Source organism: Phaseolus vulgaris, chromosome 3, assembly GCF_000499845.2.
Source record: "Phaseolus vulgaris cultivar G19833 chromosome 3, P. vulgaris v2.0, whole genome shotgun sequence".
Classification (NCBI taxonomy): Eukaryota; Viridiplantae; Streptophyta; class Magnoliopsida; order Fabales; family Fabaceae; genus Phaseolus; species Phaseolus vulgaris.
The window spans coordinates 25,935,786-25,958,395 of NC_023757.2; the positions used below are offsets into that span (position 1 = coordinate 25,935,786).

At 32.9% G+C, this 22,610-nt stretch overlaps 2 protein-coding genes and 1 long non-coding RNA gene across 4 annotated transcripts; all 3 read right to left on the bottom strand.

Moving 5' to 3' along the window:
• Window positions 1-889: 889 nt before the first annotated feature.
• LOC137806940 (uncharacterized) lies at window positions 890-2,661 on the bottom strand. Its single transcript, XR_011080453.1, has 2 exons — window positions 2,268-2,661; window positions 890-1,328 (listed from the first exon to the last, which is right to left on the bottom strand). It is a non-coding gene; the product is annotated as an uncharacterized lncRNA (long non-coding RNA).
• A 2,058-nt stretch (window positions 2,662-4,719) lies between these two features.
• On the bottom strand, window positions 4,720-9,484 carry LOC137806941 (AP-5 complex subunit mu). The gene is made up of 8 exons (XM_068607337.1): window positions 9,208-9,484; window positions 8,997-9,122; window positions 8,483-8,794; window positions 7,673-7,956; window positions 6,661-7,556; window positions 5,603-5,659; window positions 5,232-5,279; window positions 4,720-5,098 (listed from the first exon to the last, which is right to left on the bottom strand). Exons 1-8 carry the CDS (start codon window positions 9,273-9,275, stop codon window positions 5,027-5,029), a joined length of 1,863 nt encoding a protein of 620 aa, XP_068463438.1. The 5' UTR covers window positions 9,276-9,484; the 3' UTR covers window positions 4,720-5,026.
• A 1,485-nt stretch (window positions 9,485-10,969) lies between these two features.
• LOC137806942 (F-box/LRR-repeat protein 4-like) lies at window positions 10,970-17,129 on the bottom strand. 2 transcript variants are annotated; one of them, XM_068607338.1, is made up of 8 exons: window positions 16,657-17,129; window positions 16,364-16,555; window positions 15,743-16,149; window positions 15,282-15,467; window positions 12,986-13,178; window positions 12,465-12,541; window positions 12,209-12,359; window positions 10,970-11,796 (listed from the first exon to the last, which is right to left on the bottom strand). In XM_068607338.1, the coding sequence occupies exons 1-8, from the start codon at window positions 16,906-16,908 to the stop codon at window positions 11,500-11,502; spliced, it is 1,755 nt and encodes a 584-aa protein (XP_068463439.1). In that variant the 5' UTR covers window positions 16,909-17,129; the 3' UTR covers window positions 10,970-11,499. The 2 variants fall into 2 exon arrangements, with proteins under 2 accessions (XP_068463439.1, XP_068463440.1); XM_068607339.1 differs by having other exon boundaries at window positions 12,224-12,359; window positions 16,657-17,091.
• Window positions 17,130-22,610: the final 5,481 nt, after the last annotated feature.

A 22,610-nucleotide genomic window follows, 5' to 3' on the forward strand; every position in this document is an offset into this window, starting at 1 on the left:
GACACAAGAAACTATGAGGTGTATGAAGAAAGAGTCGTTCTTTCGTTGTTGGCTTGGGGCAGGTCCCATCAACTTGCTCAATAAGAAATTTGTCTCTATAAATTATTTTATAATAATATTTTGAAGTCATTATCAAATGACATCGCCTAAGCAGATTTGTGGTTTGTCTGTTGAGTTTATGGAAATGAGTGATGGGTATGTGTATTGGGAACAATATCAACTCTCATTTTCTTACTTTCTGATTCTATTCTTATTCGAGTTAAATACACTCATTTATGGTAGCTATTGAACAAGAGATTCATGAGTACTATTGCACTCAAAATTGGGCAAAAGGTAAGACAATTTTGTTCCCAACTTAGAAATACCAAAAAGATGGATGCAAACATACAACAAATTACTAGTTTCAAGCTCAAGAAAGTAAAAAGGGAGAAAATAATATTAACATGTTTTTCCAAATAATGTAGTAAAGAAAATTACGAAACAATATTTGTCTATTAGAGTTATATAACAAAAAACAAAAGGTTCTAAACCAAACACATGGTTGGTTTGTGACTATTTTCGTTTGCTTACAAGGTATCATTTTGAGACAAATTAAAGGTGCTACTTCATTGCCATCGAGTTTAAGGGAGAAACGACAGATATAAAAGTGACTTTAGGTGACTGTTCATTCAGTATTAATTTCTGTTATTGAAATCGATTAACTTAGTTTGTTAGTAGCTATTTGCTCTCAATTGTTTGCTGAGCCAGCAATACATCCTACTCTGTAATCTGTTAAAATAAAGCATAAAGATTCTTTTGACACTGCAAGTAAAATAAATCCCGAGCAACTTTGAAATTCCACAGATGTCTGAAATTTCACACTATTTCTCCACGCGTTCGCAATACTGAATGATCAATTAAAATAAATGTAAATTATTATCATTAGTTAGCTACACAAACTAAATTAGAGAATTTTGTAATAGATTATTTCTATCATATACATCCACAGATTCATGAACCCTGCAACGAATCATGATGAGTCACAACCAAACTCTTACCGGCACTTGCATCATCCGAAGTAAAACAGTCTTGAGCAGAACTAAGGAATAAGCAGGTTCAAGTGAAAAAGAGAGTGGAGCAGAAGCCAAAATCTCATGTTTACAGGATGCATGTCCTTTGTTCTTCGTATCTGTCTTTACTTTGGGGGAACAAGAAGGTATAAAGCAAGACCAAGAACAACTCAATCCGGAATATAGTTTTAGCTTTTAAACTTTTGGTTAACAATGGTCTTGGACCCTATGCTTTCAAATTGACGTGTTGATTCCTGTACTTTAAATGTTCTTAAGACCCTGTACAATCAAATTGTTGTGTTTGATTCCAATACTTTCAAAAGTAGATGAATTTAATGTATGCAGGTTTACATAGTAAACTCCCTTTCCAACATCGTGATTTTTAGTTATAACAGATGATTCCGTTGTACGTAGAGACTAATTTCTTTTTTCTGCAAGTACACATATCAAACACATTGCCTTGTTGCACAAGAACTACGACCACCGAAAGTACGAAAACACTAAAAGCACAAGTTTCGCAGCATGATTATAAAACAGATCATGCTTTTGTTTAAGAACAAAATAAAGTTTCTTTGGAATAAACAAACTAGTTATAAAAACAATAAAGAAACTAGTCCTTTGCTTCACAAAAATGATTTCTTTTGAAGAGAATAACAAAACATTTAATATCAGCCAGTGGGATAAATATCTTGTTGTTGTACTGCATTTAGAGTCATATGTGAAGATAGTAAAGGAAAAAGATAATTGGATACACAAGAAGAATCCACATCCAAAGAGAAGAAATAGGAACAAACCAAAAATAAATAGATTACATGGGTTGTGTCGGAGTGAATTCTACAAAGTTTGCAAGAAAAAACAAATAACTAAATATAATAAAAATTTAGCTTAAAAAGCCCAGTCTCCAATAGGGTCAAGGACTCTTCTTTGGTAAGTTTGTCAAGTTCTATTTGCGAAGATCAATAGTTCATTTGGTTACAAGAAAAAGAGTAAATAAAACAGGTCTTCTTTCAGTATGAAATGAAAATTTCAATAATATTGATTTGCATGATTAGAGGATCCTAGTGTTATAAAAAAAATATACACATCTGAAGGTAAAAGACAATTAGAGAAAAAACAATTGGCACTGTAATTATGTTTTGAAACATGGACGGAAGAACTTAACCAATAGAACAATTGAACAGGTCATATTGGGAGTAAATGGAGAAAACAAGTGTTTACCCATAAAGAGCGAGAGAAGAGGGTGTGGGTGATATAAAGGTCCTCCCCAACTGAAATCAAATTGAAGAACTCGGGAGTCTTATCTTCCTTCACAACAGTTTCAAACAAAAACAGTGTATCCTTGTTTTCATCTTAAAATAGGCATTGGAATTGGAAGACGCATCGAAATGTAATGCAATGCCTATTTTCAAAATGAAAACAGGAAAGCCCTGTTTCCATTCAAAAGAATGCAGTGAGAAGGTAGGCAAGGTGTTCTTCAATTTGATATCAGGGGAGGAGGAGAAGTCACATGGCCTCATCTCCTTCTTCTCCTGCATATGCAAAAACCTAAACACTCTTCAGATCTGGTCTCATCTAACCTTCAGTAATAAATAGCCTTCACAGCGGCTTCATTACGTCAACCCTAGTGTTTACTTCTTTTTCCCACTACCTTCAACAACTTCGCTTCTCATATATAAATACATTCATTTATTTAATTAATTAACCTTGAGTATCCTAAAGTTCATTCTAAAATTTATTTAATTGGCAACACTAAATTCTTAATAAATTTCTAAATAAACTTATAAAACCCACCCATACAAATATTAAACTTATAAAATTTATAGACTACTATAATTAACTCTCTCCTTATTTTCATAGGCGGCAAAAGTTAGATATGTGAGATAATTGAGTAAAAAATCTAATAATCCATGAAACATATTGATTTAATGGGTTTATTTTATACAAAAATAAATAAATTATAAATGTTACTCTTCTTTTTAAAAGTTTGGTTTCATTAATTAATACATTTTCAATTCCTTTTAAAGTTAAATTTGTTAAACTTGTATAAAAGAATAAAATGCATCAATAAAATATTTTTTATAGAAAATGTTTATCGTTCTTTTAACATTCCATAAAAAACAAGAAGAATTTAAATTTTACAAGTTTTATTTTATAACAATTTTTAATATGTATTGTGATTATATTTTAAATGTTTAAAAATTAATTTAATAAAAGTAATAGTGCTATTTTACGTCCTGATACATAATAAATATATTAATTTTAATAATAATCATGTTTAAGTTATAATGAAGTTTATCTTTTATTAATTAATGGTGTATACATAATCATTAAACTATATCCAAATATAAAATTTACATGTGATTTTGATTTGGATGGTTTGAATATTAAAAAAATTTGAACCAAACCAAATTAAGTTTTACAATTTGATTTGAATAAGTTTTGTGATTTAATTATATATATTTTTATTAATATATATATATTATGATGTAAATTCTAGATAACTCATAGGATCCACTTACAGGTCTATAATAATATTTTAATTTTGTTTCTTAGACTAATAATATAGCATTCACACTGTTAGGATAATTCTTCTTCTACATAAGTTAAACATGTTGATTTACAAATTTATAACATGAACCAAGTTAAGCAAATTAAATTCTTCTCTTATATATATATATATATATATATATATATATATATATATATATATATATATATTATAAATTAATAATTAGTATTTAAATAATTAATTTCGATTCAACTTATATCACTACCGAAATTTCAAACTGCAAATTAATCTGAACTGCTCAATTCTGAAAAAAAAATCCAAATCAATTCAAACAATTTCGATTTTAATCCACTATCAATGTTTTAAATAAATCTTCAATTTATTTTTTAATCGATTCCGAATACCCTAATGATAAAAAAAATATGTACTAGTTAGGATCATTTTCTTCAAGAGCGACTAAGTAGTAAAAAATTCTTGTACAGAATAAATGTCACTTTCTATATTAAATTTCACATGTTATATTTTTTCACCAATATATAAGGGAAAAAAGGCATAAAAATATGCTTTTCAAATTTATCCCCCTCTTATCTCTTTCCACAATAAAAGAAAGTACTGTAATTTTCTTTCAAAGTAAGTGATAATTTTTTTTTTCATTTTCACTTCACTTTTTCCACAAACATCCAAACATATTTTTCACTTAATTTTATCTCTCTTTTACTTTTTCATCACACTTTCTTTCATTTTCCTTCTTATGTTTTCTAACATGAGATTATTACCCTATTTCATTTTTTTTATAAAGGTTAATCACCCCATTTTTATTTTTTATTTTTTTTAACTGATAAAAAACATATTTTTCTTTTTTTATAAAGGTTAATCACCCCATATTTTTTTATTTTTTATTGATAAAAAACATAAGATTATACTCCCAAATTATAATTATTAAGAAATATAATGCTAACTGTTGTGATAAACTCGCAGCAAATGAAATATATGCAAATGTTTAATAACTTTTATAAATGACAAGTTTTATCAACTTAATCATTTCATTAAATAAAATAATATTATCCGGATGATCATATATTAACAAAATTAAATAATTTAAAAGTCAAGAACATGTGAAATATTATAATTGTACCTATTCAGAATCTAATTCATTCTAGGTAAGAACAATAGTAATAGCTTTTCTTATATAATAAATAGTAAAATGTTTATTAAAATAAGATGAAGCATAAACATACCAATTAATTAAATTGTATGAAAATCTCTAAACTAAAGGCTGAAAACGGTGTAAGTTTGTCAAGTAATCCCATTCTAATTACAACAACTCCAAAAACATTTATTACTTTATAATTGGTCATTCGGGAGAAGGATTCAATAACAGTCTGTCACCACAACATTCGGCAAAGAAGAAAAACACCATTCCAGAGCATTCCACATCATTTAGATATCTCTCGGTGGCCATTCATACTTAACTTTTTATTGAGGCTACGTTTGGACACTTGCCCAGAGTATTCCACAGAATATAGTCCCCAGAAGTAACCTAGTTATGACCAGAAATAATTAAAGACATGAATAGTATCATTCACACCGAAGGGAGCAGAAAATTTAGGGAGATTTATCATATTAAAGTATGAATCACTGATCCTACACAAACTAGTATAGTAAATATATACCTGAGTCGAAAATTCCATAGGTGCTTTTACAGCCGGGTAGATGCTCACCTACAAAATATGCAAACTATCAGATAGATAACAAAAGGAAAAAGGAGAGGCTTCCAAAGCGTAAAAAATTCAGTATTGTTAGATCAGTTCTCTTCTTGATATATATTTTGAAGAAAAGATTCCATGGAAAAATAAGAATAAATACGATAAATAAACTACATGAATGGCTGTGGAACAACAACAAAAAAACATGAGAACATAACTTAATAATCAATAACATACTAAACTAAAATAGCATAAATTTGTGAAACTGAATCAATGTTATATGGATCTAAATTGTTTTATCGAAAAAAATGGCAGCAAAAATAGATTTTTAGACTCACAGATTTAGGATCAACGGCAATTCCGGATACTGATGCCCCAACAACCTTGAATGATACCTATAATAATGAAAATATTAAAGAGAAAATCTCATCTTTATGGCATTACAGACTTAAACACACTTTCAAGATATGTAGTATTCTATGCATATTCATCAATTTTACAGTTTAAGCAACATAAAGTCAATTTTCTGTAACACTGACAGAACAAGGATCAAGTTCACATTTATTATATGGCCAACCAACACAGTAGTTATTAGTTACAAGGATGGGTGCATTCAATTTAAAGAACATAAGAGTATAACCAGCTAAAGAGAAGCCAACCATGCATACCACGAGTGCATGAACTAATTGATAATTGGTAAACATGGTAAGATTATCAAGAAGTACCAAGACTGGCACAAACAGCTAACACAGGAAAGAAAGACTTTGACAGATAAAAAAATAATTAAAAGATAAATGAGTAAACTATTATATAAGAAAGCACTAAATTACACAATATGCCAAAAGCTATTTGCTTTGCGATATTAGAGAAAACACTAAATTCATAAAAGCCTAGTATTCCTAGTTTGATCACATCACGAAGGGGAAAGTAGGACAAATTAAAAACTTCAAATAATGAAAGCTAAGCAAATCTGGTAACAAATTTAACTGATAGAATATTTGTGATATTAGAAAAATGTTCAGAAAGTAAATTACGATGTTTATTGTTAACATTTTTACTGGACGAAAGGTGTAGTTATGTTAGAGGTCCAATCGGGCTGGGTTGGTGTTAGGTGTGTATTTGTATCTGGCCTACAGTATTAGTAGAAATAGGAATATTCAGACTCCTATTAGTTTAATATATTTTTTTTCTTTCCTCTTTTCAATCAATCCCTAAATTTCAGCACTAAGAATCTGATTATATGACATGGTAATATAACCAAAAGCATCAACTAATAAAAAATCAAAAGAAAAAAAGTAAGCAAATTTCCGTCAACAAAAATGCAAATTCATTAAACTTTAAGAGATAATGTAGATGCCTTGCTAAAAGATCAAAATCAAAATGAGAAGGTGCATACTTTAGCATAATTGTATGCCTGCCAGCAAAATGGCTCCTCTAAATCAACTGGAGGAAGATCCTTGTTCATTTTCTCCATCAAATGTTCTTCATTGACCATGTTACTAACATTCTCTGCCTCATTATCACTATCCTCGTCAGCAATGATTCCAAAGGATGACCTGGAGGAAGAAGACAACCTTTGGTTTTGCCATGGTGCAAACTTGACTGTTCCAGGGAAAGTCACTTCAATACTTTTTCCAGTCAGTCCTCGGCCACTTGTCACAATTTTCCATTCAACGGAGTGCTCGGAAGTTGAAACTGTACCCACAGAAGGAGTCCCGTCCAAAGATACAATCCTCCTCCTAGGAAAGGGCATAGTCACGGTACAGAACTCCATTGTCAAAGGGGCCCTATATCCTTCCATTAAATGTAACTTGAATAGAAATGCACCTTTATCCTCAGAAACCATAGACAACTGATAGAATCCCTTTAAGGGGGGTCCAAGGGCACAAGTTGCCTGATAACGCATCAACACAAAATTACCTAACGGTGGAGAAAACATCACACCTTGCTTATCCAAACCTTGATCAGAAACTTGAGCACAAGGATGATATGATAAAACTTCAAGGTTTGCTGTGTGCAATCCAGCCAAGGGAAATGACACATCTGGTAACCCTTCCAACTCAGCTCGACAATTTATTTGACCAGAAACTGATATAGTATCCGGAATTTCATCTCTGTCATACAGAGCTGCATGAATAGTCTCATGAGTAGTAAACAGCATTCTCTGCTTTCCTTTGTATAAATATGGTTTCCATGCTGGCTGCTTCTGGTCCGAAGGAGGCAAATCCGTTGCAGAAAAGCCATTGGCCTTTATGGTAAAAATATTGGAATAATTAAGGTCCAAGGGTATACCTGTATAAAAATGTACATTGATAGAATAAATTTACAAGCAATGGGTAACTGACAGCTTAGAAGAAAATCCACTGCAAAAATATGAGATGAGAAATACCATAATAAAAGGTACCAACCAAAGGGCATTGAACTACTGATAAATGTTCTGAGTGCATCTTTATCCAATGGCCTAGACCCAATTTTTGGAGCATCGGCTGTAACTGATCCCGGTACAGATGTACTTGAAGGGGAGGAAGAAACAACAGGTGGAGCTACAGGCTTTGCCCTGGAAGAGATGCCTATACTACCAGTGAGTGAATCAAACAGCCCTCCAACAGAGGGAGCTGCACTTACAATCACTTCTGGTTCTACTGTGTCGCCAGTAATTATGTCACCAATAGCATGTGCTACCATAAAAGCCCTATGAAAATAAAAGCAAAAGTAGAACAGATCTCTAATTAAAAGCACATACTATGAAGTAAAATCCCAACACCATCCTACTGTAAACCAGCTCTCTGGGGCATGGTGATACTACAAGTGTAATCACTTAAGATACATCCCACAAAACACACATAGAAGGTGCAATGTAGAAGCACCAACTATTGCAGGTCTTTTATATTCAAAATCAATACAAGAACATGCGGAAAATAAATAAATGAAAACTAAAGCCATATTCTCACCCTCTACCCTGAACTTAAAGAGAAAGGTGTGCAAGGGCCATGAAATCTGCCAATACAAGCTGAACAAAACCTCATTCTATGTACATTCTGTAGCACATTTAAAAACTGTTCACGTAAATGTTTTCAAAATCACTTTGACCTTTGAGTTACCCAATTATGAGAAAGAATCAAAAAATAAAATTTTAATAATAATAACAACCAACCAATCTAGACCAACATGTAAGAGATGAATTTCTGGTCAGAAATTTCGCAACTAACTTAACATACCCTGTTACTGATGGAAGATCCAACAAGAGGGAAGACAAGCCATCATCCATGCCAAGAGCAGTTCCACAATCAGATCTTTTACACAACCTTGCATATGCCTTTAAATGCCTAGGCTCAACCAATGGTAGAATAAGTATACTGTAAAGGCCCTTCGTGTGCAAGATTAAAGGCCACAACAGATTCTTAATGTCCTCCTCTTCTTTGTTAATGTAAAGACCGACAATATGACGAGTAATGGGATCATCCACCCAAGAATCTGATCCCAGAGTTGAATTACTCTTGCGTATCCCAAATCCTTGCGCAGATCCCTCCCTAAACAAAAGCACGAAAGTCACCCGAAAAAAAGGTGAGTGGAAACGCTGTTACTGGAAATTAACATGATTATTGCAACGAGATTTGTTTGATTGAATAATCGTTTACCCCTTTGGCCTCTTAATAATGAAATCAAAGCAGAAATTGGAGTGTGTATAGAGTGAAATGTGAGGAGAGAGAGAGAGAGGAGAAGTAAAGCAACCTATGTTTTCGGTCGAGAAAGGCATCAGTAAGGTCGGAGTGAGTGGGTAAGGAAGAGAAGAGTTGATCGGAGTCATTGTGGGCATTGCAAGCAGCTCGCCAACGCTTCTCCACCAGCGGAAACCTCCTAATGCATAAAAAAGAATAACAATTTGAATGTATTTGCAGAGAGCGTGTTAAGTGTTGGAGACGAGAGAAGGAGGACAAGGTACCTGGAGAAAACGACGGCGTCGAGGTTGTTCATAATCCATATAGCTCTGATGCTGCATCCACTGGACATGGCTGCTACTCTGATCGATCGTTCATTCCTCCACCGCTGTTCTTCTATATTCAAATTATCCCTTCTCCTCTCTTTTATCCTGAGTTTAAATTACTCTCTTAACTAATTACATTTTACATTCATGTATCAATTAAGAAACCATAGATTCGTACACAAATTATTCCATCAAGAAACCTTCATACAAGTTCTTTAATTTTTAAAATTTCAGCATGCTTAAATTGTATAATTTCTTTTAATAATATTTTGATATGCAGCTGCAATTTCTTTTAAACTATAGAATGCTTTATAATTATCACAATACTATTTTTTGTATAAAGCATTTTCCTTATGTAACATTGAATCAATTATTAAAACTACCATTATTAGTCATTTTAATTTTTTAAAATTATAAAAATAAGTCATTTCTTTTTACATTATAATCTTCTAATATTATCCTTAATTTAACAATAATTTGCACATTTAAGACATAATTTTAGCGAACATAAATCAATTTGTATTAATATAAAGAGGCGCAAGTAATTTTTCAGTTAAATAACTATAGGTGTGTTTGGTAAAATTAGCTTATATATAAACCAGTTGTTGCTCATGACTAGTTGATAAGATTCCAATATATAAGTTTTTAGCTGAAAAATAATTTATTTTATTAAATTAAAACTGTTGATATAAGTATTTGATAAGTTAGTTAGTTAGTAGATGAAAATAACATATTTACAAGTTTTCTTATATAAATAAAATTTCTTTTTAAACAAAATTATATTATGTATTATTTTTTTTAAATAATAAGTTTTTATTAAAAAAATTAGTGCTTAGATTTATTTATAAAAATTGTATATGGCTTTTAAGTGGACAAGACATTTTATTTAAGTTAATTGATTTAATAGCTATTAATCCAAAAAAAATTATTTAAATTTTTTTAATTTAAACTACTATTACATTAAAAAAAATACATTTTTTTATCGTGTGTGATTACAGATATAAATAAATTAAAGTAACTAAGGATAATAAGAAAATATATTAAAGTATGAGATCTAATAATAAAAAAATAAAAATAAAGTATAAGTTAAAAACTAGTTAAATAGCTTATAGATTTTAAGCTCCAAACTCTTTAGAATAAGCTATCAAACATTTTTATATTCATCAAACTACCCCTACTTTATATTAATGTATTCATTAAGTCATTTCACTTGTATAAAAGTTCTACAAAAAATAATAAGAGTAAGGATTAAATTACGTTTTAAAATAACAGAAGTTAGAGTCCATGATATAGTAGAGTAGTTGTTTCTCTGGAATAAGATAACCAAAAATAGTAGCTAATTTTACATATTTTTTTTTCTCCTGTTGAGAGAACTGCAAAGAATCCCCTGTCCCAGAAACAAATCACTAATTTTTAAAGTAGTTTCTCAACTTTCAAATCGTTGAAAATTGGAAATTGGAGAGGACAGCCCTACCATCAGGGGAAAAAATCGAAACTTGAACTCTTCTGTAAGGATCGTCTAAGCAAAATTTCAGTAACTATAGCATTACTCCTAGAAAGAAAGAAATAAACATCCGAAAATCACGATTTGTTTCACCAAATATGATTAGATAGAACAATTTGCTATCTCCATATGATAAGATAAACAATATGCGTTCTCACATTAAATTTACCTACAACACTGGGTTTATATTTCAACAAAGTTGATATGGCACAATCATATAAAATGTTCGAATAACATAGCATTGCTCAGGTTTACTGATCCTGAACGCTGTAGTCATCAGATGTGGTAAGTAGGCGAGTATAGGAGGGGGAAAGGGAGAAATGGAAAGGAAAAGATTACATAAATCATGCACAAACCCATACTTCAACAAAGACTCCAAAATCCAAGCAAAGAACGAGATCTCTCCTATGACAATTGAGGCTCTTATTACTTGGAGAAGTAACATGAAATCAAACCTCTAGTTTTGCTTAACAAGATTTCCCTGTAACGTCTTAAATCATCAGTCATAATATCCTTTTTATATATACCCATAGACCATGCAACTGTAAACACTTTTTTATCTAAACCTTTGGTTTCTACACTATTGATTTTCATAATTACAACTCCTGTAAAGGAGGGCACCCTACTTTTTGCGTGGCGTCATCTTCCGCATCCGTTAGATTAGACTGAGTTGCCAGCAGCATTTTGTTATATTCACAAAATCAAATAGAAAAATACGCGGGGTCAGAGATATAAATGTATGTGATCTAAAGGTCCACGCACAAGTAGGCAATTATAGAGCCTGCTCGTCGCTTTGTCCGTTGGCTAACCTTCCACTTTTCAACCAGGACCTTCTTTATGTTGGGACAGCTAGAGACAACGGTGGCCACTCCAGCTGAAGTTATACCAGCGCAATAAACCATTTGACAAGACTCCAGCATTCTGCAACTTTTGACAAGATGCGACAGGCCAACATCAGTAATTTTACGGCAGTGTGAGAGCACTATTTCTTTAAGCAATGTGCAGTGTTCACCCAGCTCAGCCATTGCCATATCGCCCAGATTCTGAAATTATAATGAGAAATATTGAAGAAGGTAAGGGAAAGTAGAAAGGAAAGGTAATACAATTTCAGAATGTTATAGTTATTACCAGGTTGACCAATTTGGAGATTCTCCGGTACTAATTCTCATATGTATAATGAAATATTTAGCCATTCAATGCCAAAAATTGTTCACAGCAAACATACATGCTAATATATATGCCGCAATCAAACGTTTGGAGCCATGATACATGGGAGTAGTGCGTGTGTGTGTGTACACAACCATGATGATGTTTGTCATGCACAGTATTAGAGTGAAACAACTTTGATGAAATCAAGAAACAATACAATCCTATTGAAACAAAAAAAATTATGGAAACTTAAAAACATGAGTTCTTGGTATACAAAAAGAGAGAGAGACAGAGACGAGCACATACCCGCAGGACACTCACATCTAAATGGCAGAGTTGAGGACAGCCCCTTGCGATGGATATCACTCCAGCATCTCCAATTTGATGACAACCACTAACATTCAGAGAATGAAGGGAACAGCCCTCAGCTATTGCAGTAAGGGCCCCATCCCCCACCCTAGCAATTGAATAACAGATATTAAGGTAGACATTCTCCAGAATAAACAATATTTTGCATGTTCTGAACAATCTAGAGTTCTCACTTCTGATATATTTTACTTACCTGTCGCAGAATCGAATGCTAAGATCTGTTAGAGATGTACAATGCTTGCCAATAGCAATGATTCCCTTGTTCCCAATCTAGTAACAACAAAAAGAGAGCAAGGAGAAAACATATGAAACTTATCCTAAAATCTTAATTAATCAACTATAAAAAAATAGGTTACATTATGTATCACAGCATATAATAGGGATCTATAATTGACATTCATTTTCAAGTACTACCCATTCAAATACTTTTCCTATATTTCACTCTTTTCTAGAGAGGGAAAAAAGCAAGTAAATAATGTAAGCATATAAAGATGAGGGACAGAGTTAAAAATGAGTAAAGCAATGGAATAAATTATGGAAACACTTAGCTAAGATGCAAAATAACAAGGGATAGTGTGCTGCCTTAAATTTAATAGGAACAGTACATTAGTTCGCTTGCTCAATTAATTGGAATAATATATCTTTGGACTCAAAAAATTCATGCCATTCATGCCAGCCAGCTTCTTAAAAACTACATAATCTTAAAGTTGTTACCTTGTAACATCGACGAATATGAAGTTTCTTTAGATTCCGGCAGCCACTAGCTATACTACACATGGCATCATCACCGATGCTTGAGCAATCTACCAAGTGAAGAACTTGCAAGAATTTGCACCCCTGCCCCACCTCAAGAAGGCTAACATCACCTATTCTATGGCAGTAAAGCAATGCTAACTCAGTGAGATTCCTGCACGCATTAAAAAGTTGTGATTAGAGTCCTATTGTAAGACAATGGAAATATGCCATCAAGGGTAACCCGAATATCAGGAGCTAGCATGTCTACATAGACAACATTCCTACGTAAATATTAATAGGAAAAAAATATGAGTTAATCGGCTACTGTTAGTTAGGATTAATGGTTATGGGTCAAATACCTATAAATCAAGCATGACTTTGGTATATTTTGGACAGACTGGAAGAATAATAACTGAAGCCCTATGATATCTCGGTTTCTCATGTCCATTGATTCTCTTTGTTCAGCTCTCTTCTTCCCCCTTCCCCTCTTTCCTTCTACCTCTTTCTCCTTCCCACCTAAATCCTATATCTGTGGCATCGAGAGCCTCACTGTCCAGGCAACAATGTGTGAAATGGAATTTCTAATCTGCTTAGTTGATATGAAAAGGATGATGCCTACATCAATCTCAGACATGGTCACGATCATGAAGATTACTTTCGAGGCAGACAGGATGATTCTAATAAGAGTATTGATGTCCAACCCAATTTACAAAGATGAGATTCCCAAAATTTCAAAGGGGAGATTTCACGCTTGGATAATTGAGTGTGAACTGTGAATGGTTCTTTGAGCTGGAAGAAACTCCCAATGACATGAAAGTTAAAGATGGCAAACACAGGGCTGGATGATAAAGCATATCAATGGCACCAAGCATATGAGCAGCTATGGGAAGGCAAAGATTCAGGCTAGGACCAGTACATTGATACCTTGAAGGGTCATTTTGAAATTGCACATGAGGCCCTTGGAGAAGATTTGATGTGTATGTGACAACAAGCCACCTGGCAGAATTTAATGATGAATTTGATGCACTTTCTTTGTAAACATGGCTTGTTTGAAATGCTTAAATGGCTGGTCTGCAGGAGGAATATGCTGGCATAGTCCATTTATTCAAGCCAAGAAAAATGAGAGAATTGTAGTTTGGCATGGATGCAATAAATCACACTGCAACAATAGGCTGAGAGGAACATGTTGACCAAGAACATGAGTTACGAGGCTCCTGGAAGCAGTAATACCATAGCAACTACACAAAATAAGAAGAGGTCCACCGAGAACACGCTAGTGGGAAGTAAATCCCAGCTAATAGAGAAGTCAGAAACAGACATGTCCAAAAATTCTTCAAAAACGCTTTGCAGAGGACAAGCACAGCCAAAAATCTTTACTTTTACTCCAATAGCAAGAATCCTAATATGGTCATCTTGATCATATGAGCAAAAATGCCCATTTTATAGTCATTTTGTATCCATATACAGCAGCCACAATAGCTCAACTCTACACAGATCAGATCTACACATTACATGGAGCACTAGTCAAAATAATTAGCAAAAGGGATCTTGTTTTTGAGTATTTTTTTTGAATAACTTCTTAAAAACTTTAGGGGTTGAACAGAAATTATCTTTCTCTTTAGGGATTTGAAGTTTAAAACCCTAGAGGACTGGTATCCTCTGTTGGGTAAGGATTGATAAGTAAATATGAATAGGAAAGGAATGTAAATTAGTTAGGATTTTATGCTTGTTGGTAGTTTCCAATGCATAAAGCATGACTGTTGTATATTTTGAACAGAGTGGAACAACATTAACAAGTAAAATGTAAGTTTTCTGATCTCTCTTTTTCTCTCTATTCATTCTGTTCTTTTCTTGCCTCTTTATTTCTGTCTTTTTGTTTCTCTCTCATATTATAAGCCTAAATGTGTAATATCACTATTCCACTAAATTAAATGAAAAGTTACATATACAACACAATCAATCATGAACCACAACAAGCCGGAACAGACCTCAGTGGACCATCAATAAACACATGCCATGGTTGGTTAATAAATTGGCATGACACATTCATCATGCACAACAGAACTTCTGCCTCCTGTGATGCTGTATTGAGTGAGTGGCCATTTAAAGAGAGATCGAATGCATTAAAATGATCCTAGGGGGACTATCAATATGATAAATTGTTTGGCATACCCTTATTTAAATTTATTGATTACAATTTACAACTATGTTAAATAACTCAAGTCAATGAATCCATAACATTTTCACAAGTAATTTAGCTCAGAGAAAAACATACTGGCAAGATCTCCCAATGTATTCTATCCCCAAAGTTCCAATGTTGTGACATCCATTGACTTCAAGATGTGTAATTTCCTTGCAACCAGTAGCAATTGCTTCCAAACCCTTGTCGCTTAAAAAATAGCAATCAATTAAAGTCAAATTCTTTAACTTTTTACATCCATTCCCAATTGCTCGCAACCCCCTGGATAAAAGACATTATTATGAAAGAATTACTAAATAAAGCAAAAAAAAAAAACTATTCTTACAAGGAAAATGCATAAGTAATGATCAGACACATGTGAGAAAGGATTACATTACACCCCCAATGTGTGCAAGAAACCGATTGCATTTTAAACAAGGATTTTCGTATTGGAAAAACATCAGTGAGTGTCAAAATATAAAATGATGTAAGGACATAAATTTGGGGGAAGGGGTTGAAGGAAAAATAAAGAAAGAATTTGCAAGAGAGTAGCTCACTTGTCAGTAAATCTCTGAAAACTGTATAGTGCCAATAACTCCAGAGACAGACAGCTAGTGCCTACGGCTATCAAAGCATCGTCGGTGACATTAATACACTGGAGCTTTAGAACCTTCAAATTTGGACATCCCTGAGCCACAGCAACCAGCCCTTTATTGTGGATGAACTCAGAATCCAAGGACAATGTCTCAAGGGACCAGCAGTTTGATCCTACAGCCTCCATTGAGATATCAGTTATCTTAGCACACGCCGCAACACCAAGAGATTTCAAAGATTTTCCCACACCTACTGCTAACTCAACCAAACCCGAATCAGTCAAGCCTTCGCAGAACCGCAGATTCAAATCTTCAAGATTCTTGCAACACTGTCCAACAGCAGCCATACCTTGATCCCCAACATAACAACCCTAAAGGAAAACCTCAGTAACTATAACTGCAGATACGGCGTTCAGATTCATAGATATTGAGAGGATGCTAAGGCAAATAATGCATTCATATGGAAAACAGGCATCTAAATAGCGGTGATTAATTAAGCACATGAGCAGATATTCACATCAAAGGGGCGTGAAACGGAAATGGAAATGGAAATGGAATTAGCAGAAGAAACTTATGAGAGCTTACTTGTAAGTCCAAGGCTTTGAGAGAAGTGCATTTCCGAGCAAGGGATGCCAAGCCATCGCTAGAGACGTTAGAACACCAGATTAAGCCCAATCTGTGAAGTTTGGGGAAGCCTTCGCCGAGCGAAGACAAACCAACATCGGATAAACAGACGGACTCAAGATCGCCATCTTCATCGGCGGGTCGTCTTCTTCCCTGGAAAAAACAACGAAATTCTATTTGGAATTAAAAATGAAATTGAAATTGAAAAGGAAATGGAAATGCGAAAATGGAATAAGAAGAGAGGATAGACGGACTAGGTGGAGGGGAATGGAGAGGCGTTCGTCGATGTAGAGGTTTCTGAGACTGGTGAAGCGGGTGGGCAGAAGGTCGAGGAAGAGGTGGGTGGCGCCGATTCGGAGGGTGGTTCGGGTTCGGCGCTCGAGGCGGAACCAGCGGCGGCAGACGAGGGAGCAGGCGTCGCGGGTGGGCTTGGATTGGAGATGGGAGAAGATTTCAACGATTAACTCATCAGGAAGCGAGTTGTTGATCCAATCGTGGCCTCGCATAGTGTGGCTATTGGTGGAACGGGGAAAGTGCGTTTGGCTTTATATTGGGCTATTGGGTCATTCAGAAACTTAACAGATGGTTGTGTAAGAGAATAGAATAATAGTATTGTTGGCATTGCCATTGCAGCAAATACAACGGCGTTAAATCTCCCCTGCTCCACTCCCATATGCCCTTATCCACATTCTTTCAACATATCTTTTTTATTAAATACTTACTCAATAATGTTTCGCTCAACTTTACCATACGTTAATAAATAAATATTATAACATTTAGGTCTTAATTTTATGATTTAAGTATGAACCTGCAATGGAGACATCTCGCTAATAAAATAGCTTAAATACAAGGTGGGAAAATTTTCAACCACCTATCTTATGAAAATATTTATTCAAGAATATATTAGTAAATGCTTTAATATTTAAGCAATCAAATTAAGTATTTATTCAAAAATTCAAATTTTGTTTTATTTTTCTCAAAGTTTAAAATTAATCAATACATAATTTGTTAATGATATAAATACATTTTAAAACTCCAAGTTTACGGTTGTCGTCAGTCTTCTCATCGTCCACATAATGATTCTCTTTTAGTACCAGGTCCTTCGTTCCTTCTAGTTTCGATTTGTAAAGATATATGTTCTACCTGTAATATCTCTCCATATTATAATGGTTTAAGCTATTATTGACTATCTCAATATTTTTATATCTGCCTTTGGTCTATTTCTTTTATGTTCGTTCTAAAGTCTTCAAGTGATGTCTTAGTTCATCCTGGTTGGCATCAGACCATGCTTGATGAAATGAGTTCACTTCAGAATAATGGAACTTGGAACCTTGTTCCTTTACCTTCCTCGAAAATTCGTTATTGGTCGCAGGTGGGTATTTGCTATCAAAATTGATCTTGGTGGTACTATTGATCGTCTCAAAACTCATCTTATGACTAAGGGTTATACCCAATTTTTTTTTTAGACTATGGTGATAATTTTTCTCCAGTAGCAAAGATGGCTTCAGTTCGCTTATTCATAGCTATGGCCACTCTTCAACAATGGTCTATGTATCAACTGGATGTCAAAAATGTCTTTCTTGATGGAGATTTGTAGGAAGAAATTTATATGCAGCAACCTCTCGACTTTGTTGCTCAGGGGGAGTCTTCTGGATTGATATGTCGTCTCTGTAAATCCTTATATGACCTTAAGCAGTCTCTTAGGGCTTGGTTTGGAAAATTTAGCAAAATTGTTTAACAGTTTGGTATGACTTGTTGATCATTCAGTTGTTTACCGTCACTCGAGTGTTGGGTGTATCTATCTTGTAGTATATGTTGATGACATTGCTCTTACAAGTAGTGATCACCATGACATCTTACAGGTAAAACAACATATTTGTCAGTACTTTCTTGACAAAGATCTTGGCAAACTCAAATATTTCTTGGGGATTAAGGTAGTACAAATAAACAATGGTATTGTTATTTCTCAAAGGAAATATGCATTGGATATTTTGGAGGAAACTGAATTAACGAATTCAAAATTTGTTGAGACACTTATGGATCCTAATGTCAAACTCCTACCTAGTCAGGAAAAGTCTCTCTCAGATCCTGAGAAGTACAAAAGATTATTTGGAAATTTGAACTATCTTACGATCACTCGTCCGAATAATTAATTTGTTGTTAGTGTGGTGAGTCAATTCCTTATCATATGTTGATAATTGGAATGCATTCATACTAGAGTTGTATGTTATTCAGATGCTGATTGGCTAGGATCTTCGTCTGATAGAAGATCTACTTTCGGAGATTGTGTTTTTATTAGTGATAATTTAATTTATTGGAAGAGTAAGAAATGAAATGTTGTGGCAATAAACAAAATGCTTTTGGCTTAAACAATTACTTAAAGAATTGCAATCTTGAGAAGTCAATCAAATGACACTCATCTGTGATAATCAGGTTACTCTTCATATTAGCTCAACTTCCGTCTTTCATAAAAGATCAAACACATATTGAGATTAATTGTCATTTCATTCGAGAAAAGATTGTGTCTGGATACATCAAGATTGAATTTGTTAATTTTAATGATCAATTAACATATATTTTCACTAATTCTTTGCGGAGACCTAGAATTGATTATATTTGTAACAAGATTGGTACAAATGATTTATATACACCAGATTGAGGGAAAGTGTTGAATGTAATGGATTTAGTCCATATTTTATTATTGAGTATGTTATTATTTTTATTTATAAATAAACAGTTTTATGTGTATTTGACAAAAAAAAAAATATCAATCCTATATTTATTTTTCCATCCTTAATAATGTGTATAATAGTAGAGTTAATAAGTGCTACCATAATTTCAATAATGTGTATAATAATTAGAGTGAATAAGTGTTAGGATAATTTCTTACCTGCGGTTCATGTTTCGAATTTGTAAATCAGTTTTGTTAATGTTTTAAGTTTGTAAAATTCTTATGTAAACCAAAAAATTCATATACCTATGTAATGTTAAATAATATAAAATTAATTATTTAGAAGATCATGAAAAAACTAACTAAGTAAGTGTTATTGAATTTTGGTTCAATTAATTAAGTTAATAGAATGAAACGTAAATGTGTCGTATGATATTTTCGGTGAAGTGATATTATTGTCACTCAAGTGAAACTATATAAAAATTAAGAAATAAATTACGAAGTAAAAAAATCTAAAAAATTTTAGAATCAATTTTAAAAGTCAACATAACTATATGAAAAAAAAATAATAATAAATACTTTTTTTCAAAAACTTAAACAACATTTTATAATTTATTAAAATTTATAATTTATTATATATCCAATTTGAAAAAATAGTGTTCATTCAAATTAAAAAAAATGTCTTAAACTTATTTAAGTCATAAATAAAATAATTGACATTTTCTTAGAGATTATTAAACAATGCAAAGTTTATAAAGAATTTAAAATAAAACCATTTCGAATGATAATATAGACAGATCCCCCATTTATTTATTTATATATAAAGGGGATTTTCTTATTACACAAATTATCTACACATTTTACTGTTACTAATATTTTTAAATTATAATTTAAAATTTATAAAATCACCAATTACAAAAATATTAAATTATAACAAAAAAATGATAACTAATTGATAATGGAAAGAAATCCCTAGATTAGAAAATAAAAACCAACTACTAACATTTTAGGTATACATATAATTAAATTATAAGTGCATTTTAAATAATTATTTTTTATTACAACACAATTTTAATACAATATATCATAAATAATATATTTATTTATTTTATTTAAATATATATATATATATATATAAATAAAAATTAATATATATATATATATATATATATTTATAACAAAATATAAAGGTATATATAATAAATAATGCGGATATATCGGCTAACATGTCTTAATATTAGAATTGAATTTTGTTATGATTTTAAACAATTTTGTTTTATCTCTTTTGCCTTATATTTATTAACATACCTTTTAGTTTCTATCATCAACAAAAACTACCATAAATATTAAAAAGTATTTTATAATTACTTTTTATTCATAATGTTCATATTATATAACTATAAAATTAAAAAAATTAATAAAAAAATTACAATTATGTTTTATATATACAATTTTTTTACAAATTTAATAACATTTTTAAATTAATTTTATTATAATAACTAACTTTTTTATTATATTTTTATTTTTTATTATTACAAAATAACTACACATACATAATTTCACTAATATATCTAAAGTGAATTCTCATGGAAAGAACTAGATGTTTGTTTCAAGGGATGGTAAAGCAAAGCGGGTTGTGCGGACTAGCCCGCAAAGAAAAAATGTAAGGTGAATTGTCTATTATAATTTGTGATCCGTTTAGGCCCTTCTCTCATAACTCGAAGCACGTGCATTACAAGTAAGTGCAGGACGGAACATGATGGCTCGCATATCCAACATATTTTAAAAATTTGAAAATTTCTTTCTATTATAATTTTTTTTCTTGCAACCTCATATTCTCATAAATTCTAAAATTATTCACTCCAAATTCTATAATCTAGAATACAAATTTGTATTTTGGATTATGCAATTTGAAATATTGTATAATTCAAAACAAAAATTTTAACTTATAGATTCTATAACCCGAAAAGTCTCTAAATTTCACATTTCGAAATTAAAGAAAACTATATTTAATGAAAAATATTAAAGGATGATTTGAGTATTTTTTGAAGCATGGTGATGGAGATCCATCTACAAAACCAATCACCACAACTTAGGCTAAGAGCAAAAACACATAAGAATATATTTTTCTCTTAAATCTTGTATAATTTTGTAAATAGTAGAATAGGGAGTTTCCTTTTTTGGGTCAAAGGTATATGATTAAACCATAACCCTGGACGACTATACAAAACCTAACTTGCCATGCAAGCTACGGTTAGTAGAAGACCCAAGCGACTACTCATACCCTAACCCTAACTATGCAAGCTAAGGGTTATGTAGCTTGTTGTACATGCCACCTCCACTCCTTCTTCCCTACTTGACGTATAATTCAAACCTGGTATCTGTACCGACCAATCATTGAACGTCGTTGACTGCTAGTAATGGTGGGCCACGTAAGATGGGTCCCACGAGCAGCATGGGCCAGTGTCTTGCGAGCGACGCGAGCCAAGGTGCCGAAGAGTGGTCAGACGTCGATCACCAGGATGTGTCGATGAGTCCTCGGCAACAGATTCAGAGCGATGTAACATTGGACATTAGTGACTCAAACAACGAAGTTGGACCACAAGAGATGGATCCCAGACAACACACCAGTTATCAGTAGGGAGAAGCCTAGATCACGAGGGGTCCATGCATGTGGAGTGAATAGCGCATTCAAGCGTAGCACAAGTAAAGAGCCACTGGAAGAGCTAAGGTTCGTGAGGGTTACATTCCAGAGGTAGGCTGCATGCACGGCACGTGAACAACTAGGACACTCCCAGGACGGATGACCCCAGAGATTAGGTGCACAAGTTGGCACCCAGGTGGTCATCCCGTCAAAGGTTGCACTCCAGTAAGGGAGCCTTACGCGCTAGATTGCCTTAAGAGTGGGTGATAGCGGTCTTAAGGCATACCCTAAAAAACCCTAAATGCGGGTGGCAGAAACCCAAGAGTATATAAAGAGTAGTAACAAACCTAATAAGGTACACATCATTTTATGCGATACACACAGTTTACACCGGGCTTTATGGCTAAGTGTTTTGGTGTTTCCTAGCCCCAGTATTGACTTGAGCGTCAGAGTGCAAACGACCTCTAGGGACGAACGAAGAAAAACATGAACGAAGGCAGAGAGAATTGGACGTGTGATTGTCGTAGACATACAAAGACAATTGAGTCAACCGCAGAAACAGTATACGAGTAAAGAAACTCTGCATATTAAGAATTCTTACTCTTTTATCTCACCCCTTCTTTTCTTGAGTTCCAAAATCTAAAGTTAGAAAAACCTTTGATGAAACTTCTTTTTCTTCAAGCTTGATGTGCAACTCTTGCACTTCCTCCAATTCATATTCATGCTTCCTTCATTTGATATCTTCCAATGCAAATCATCCAAGCTTCCTTCCATCAATTCAACTTGGAATTCCGTGGAGTAACTCTTCCTCCATCATATGGATGCAAGAAAAAAGACAGAGGTGCTGAAATAAACTATATTCGATCTCTAATTTATAACATTTTCATAAAATT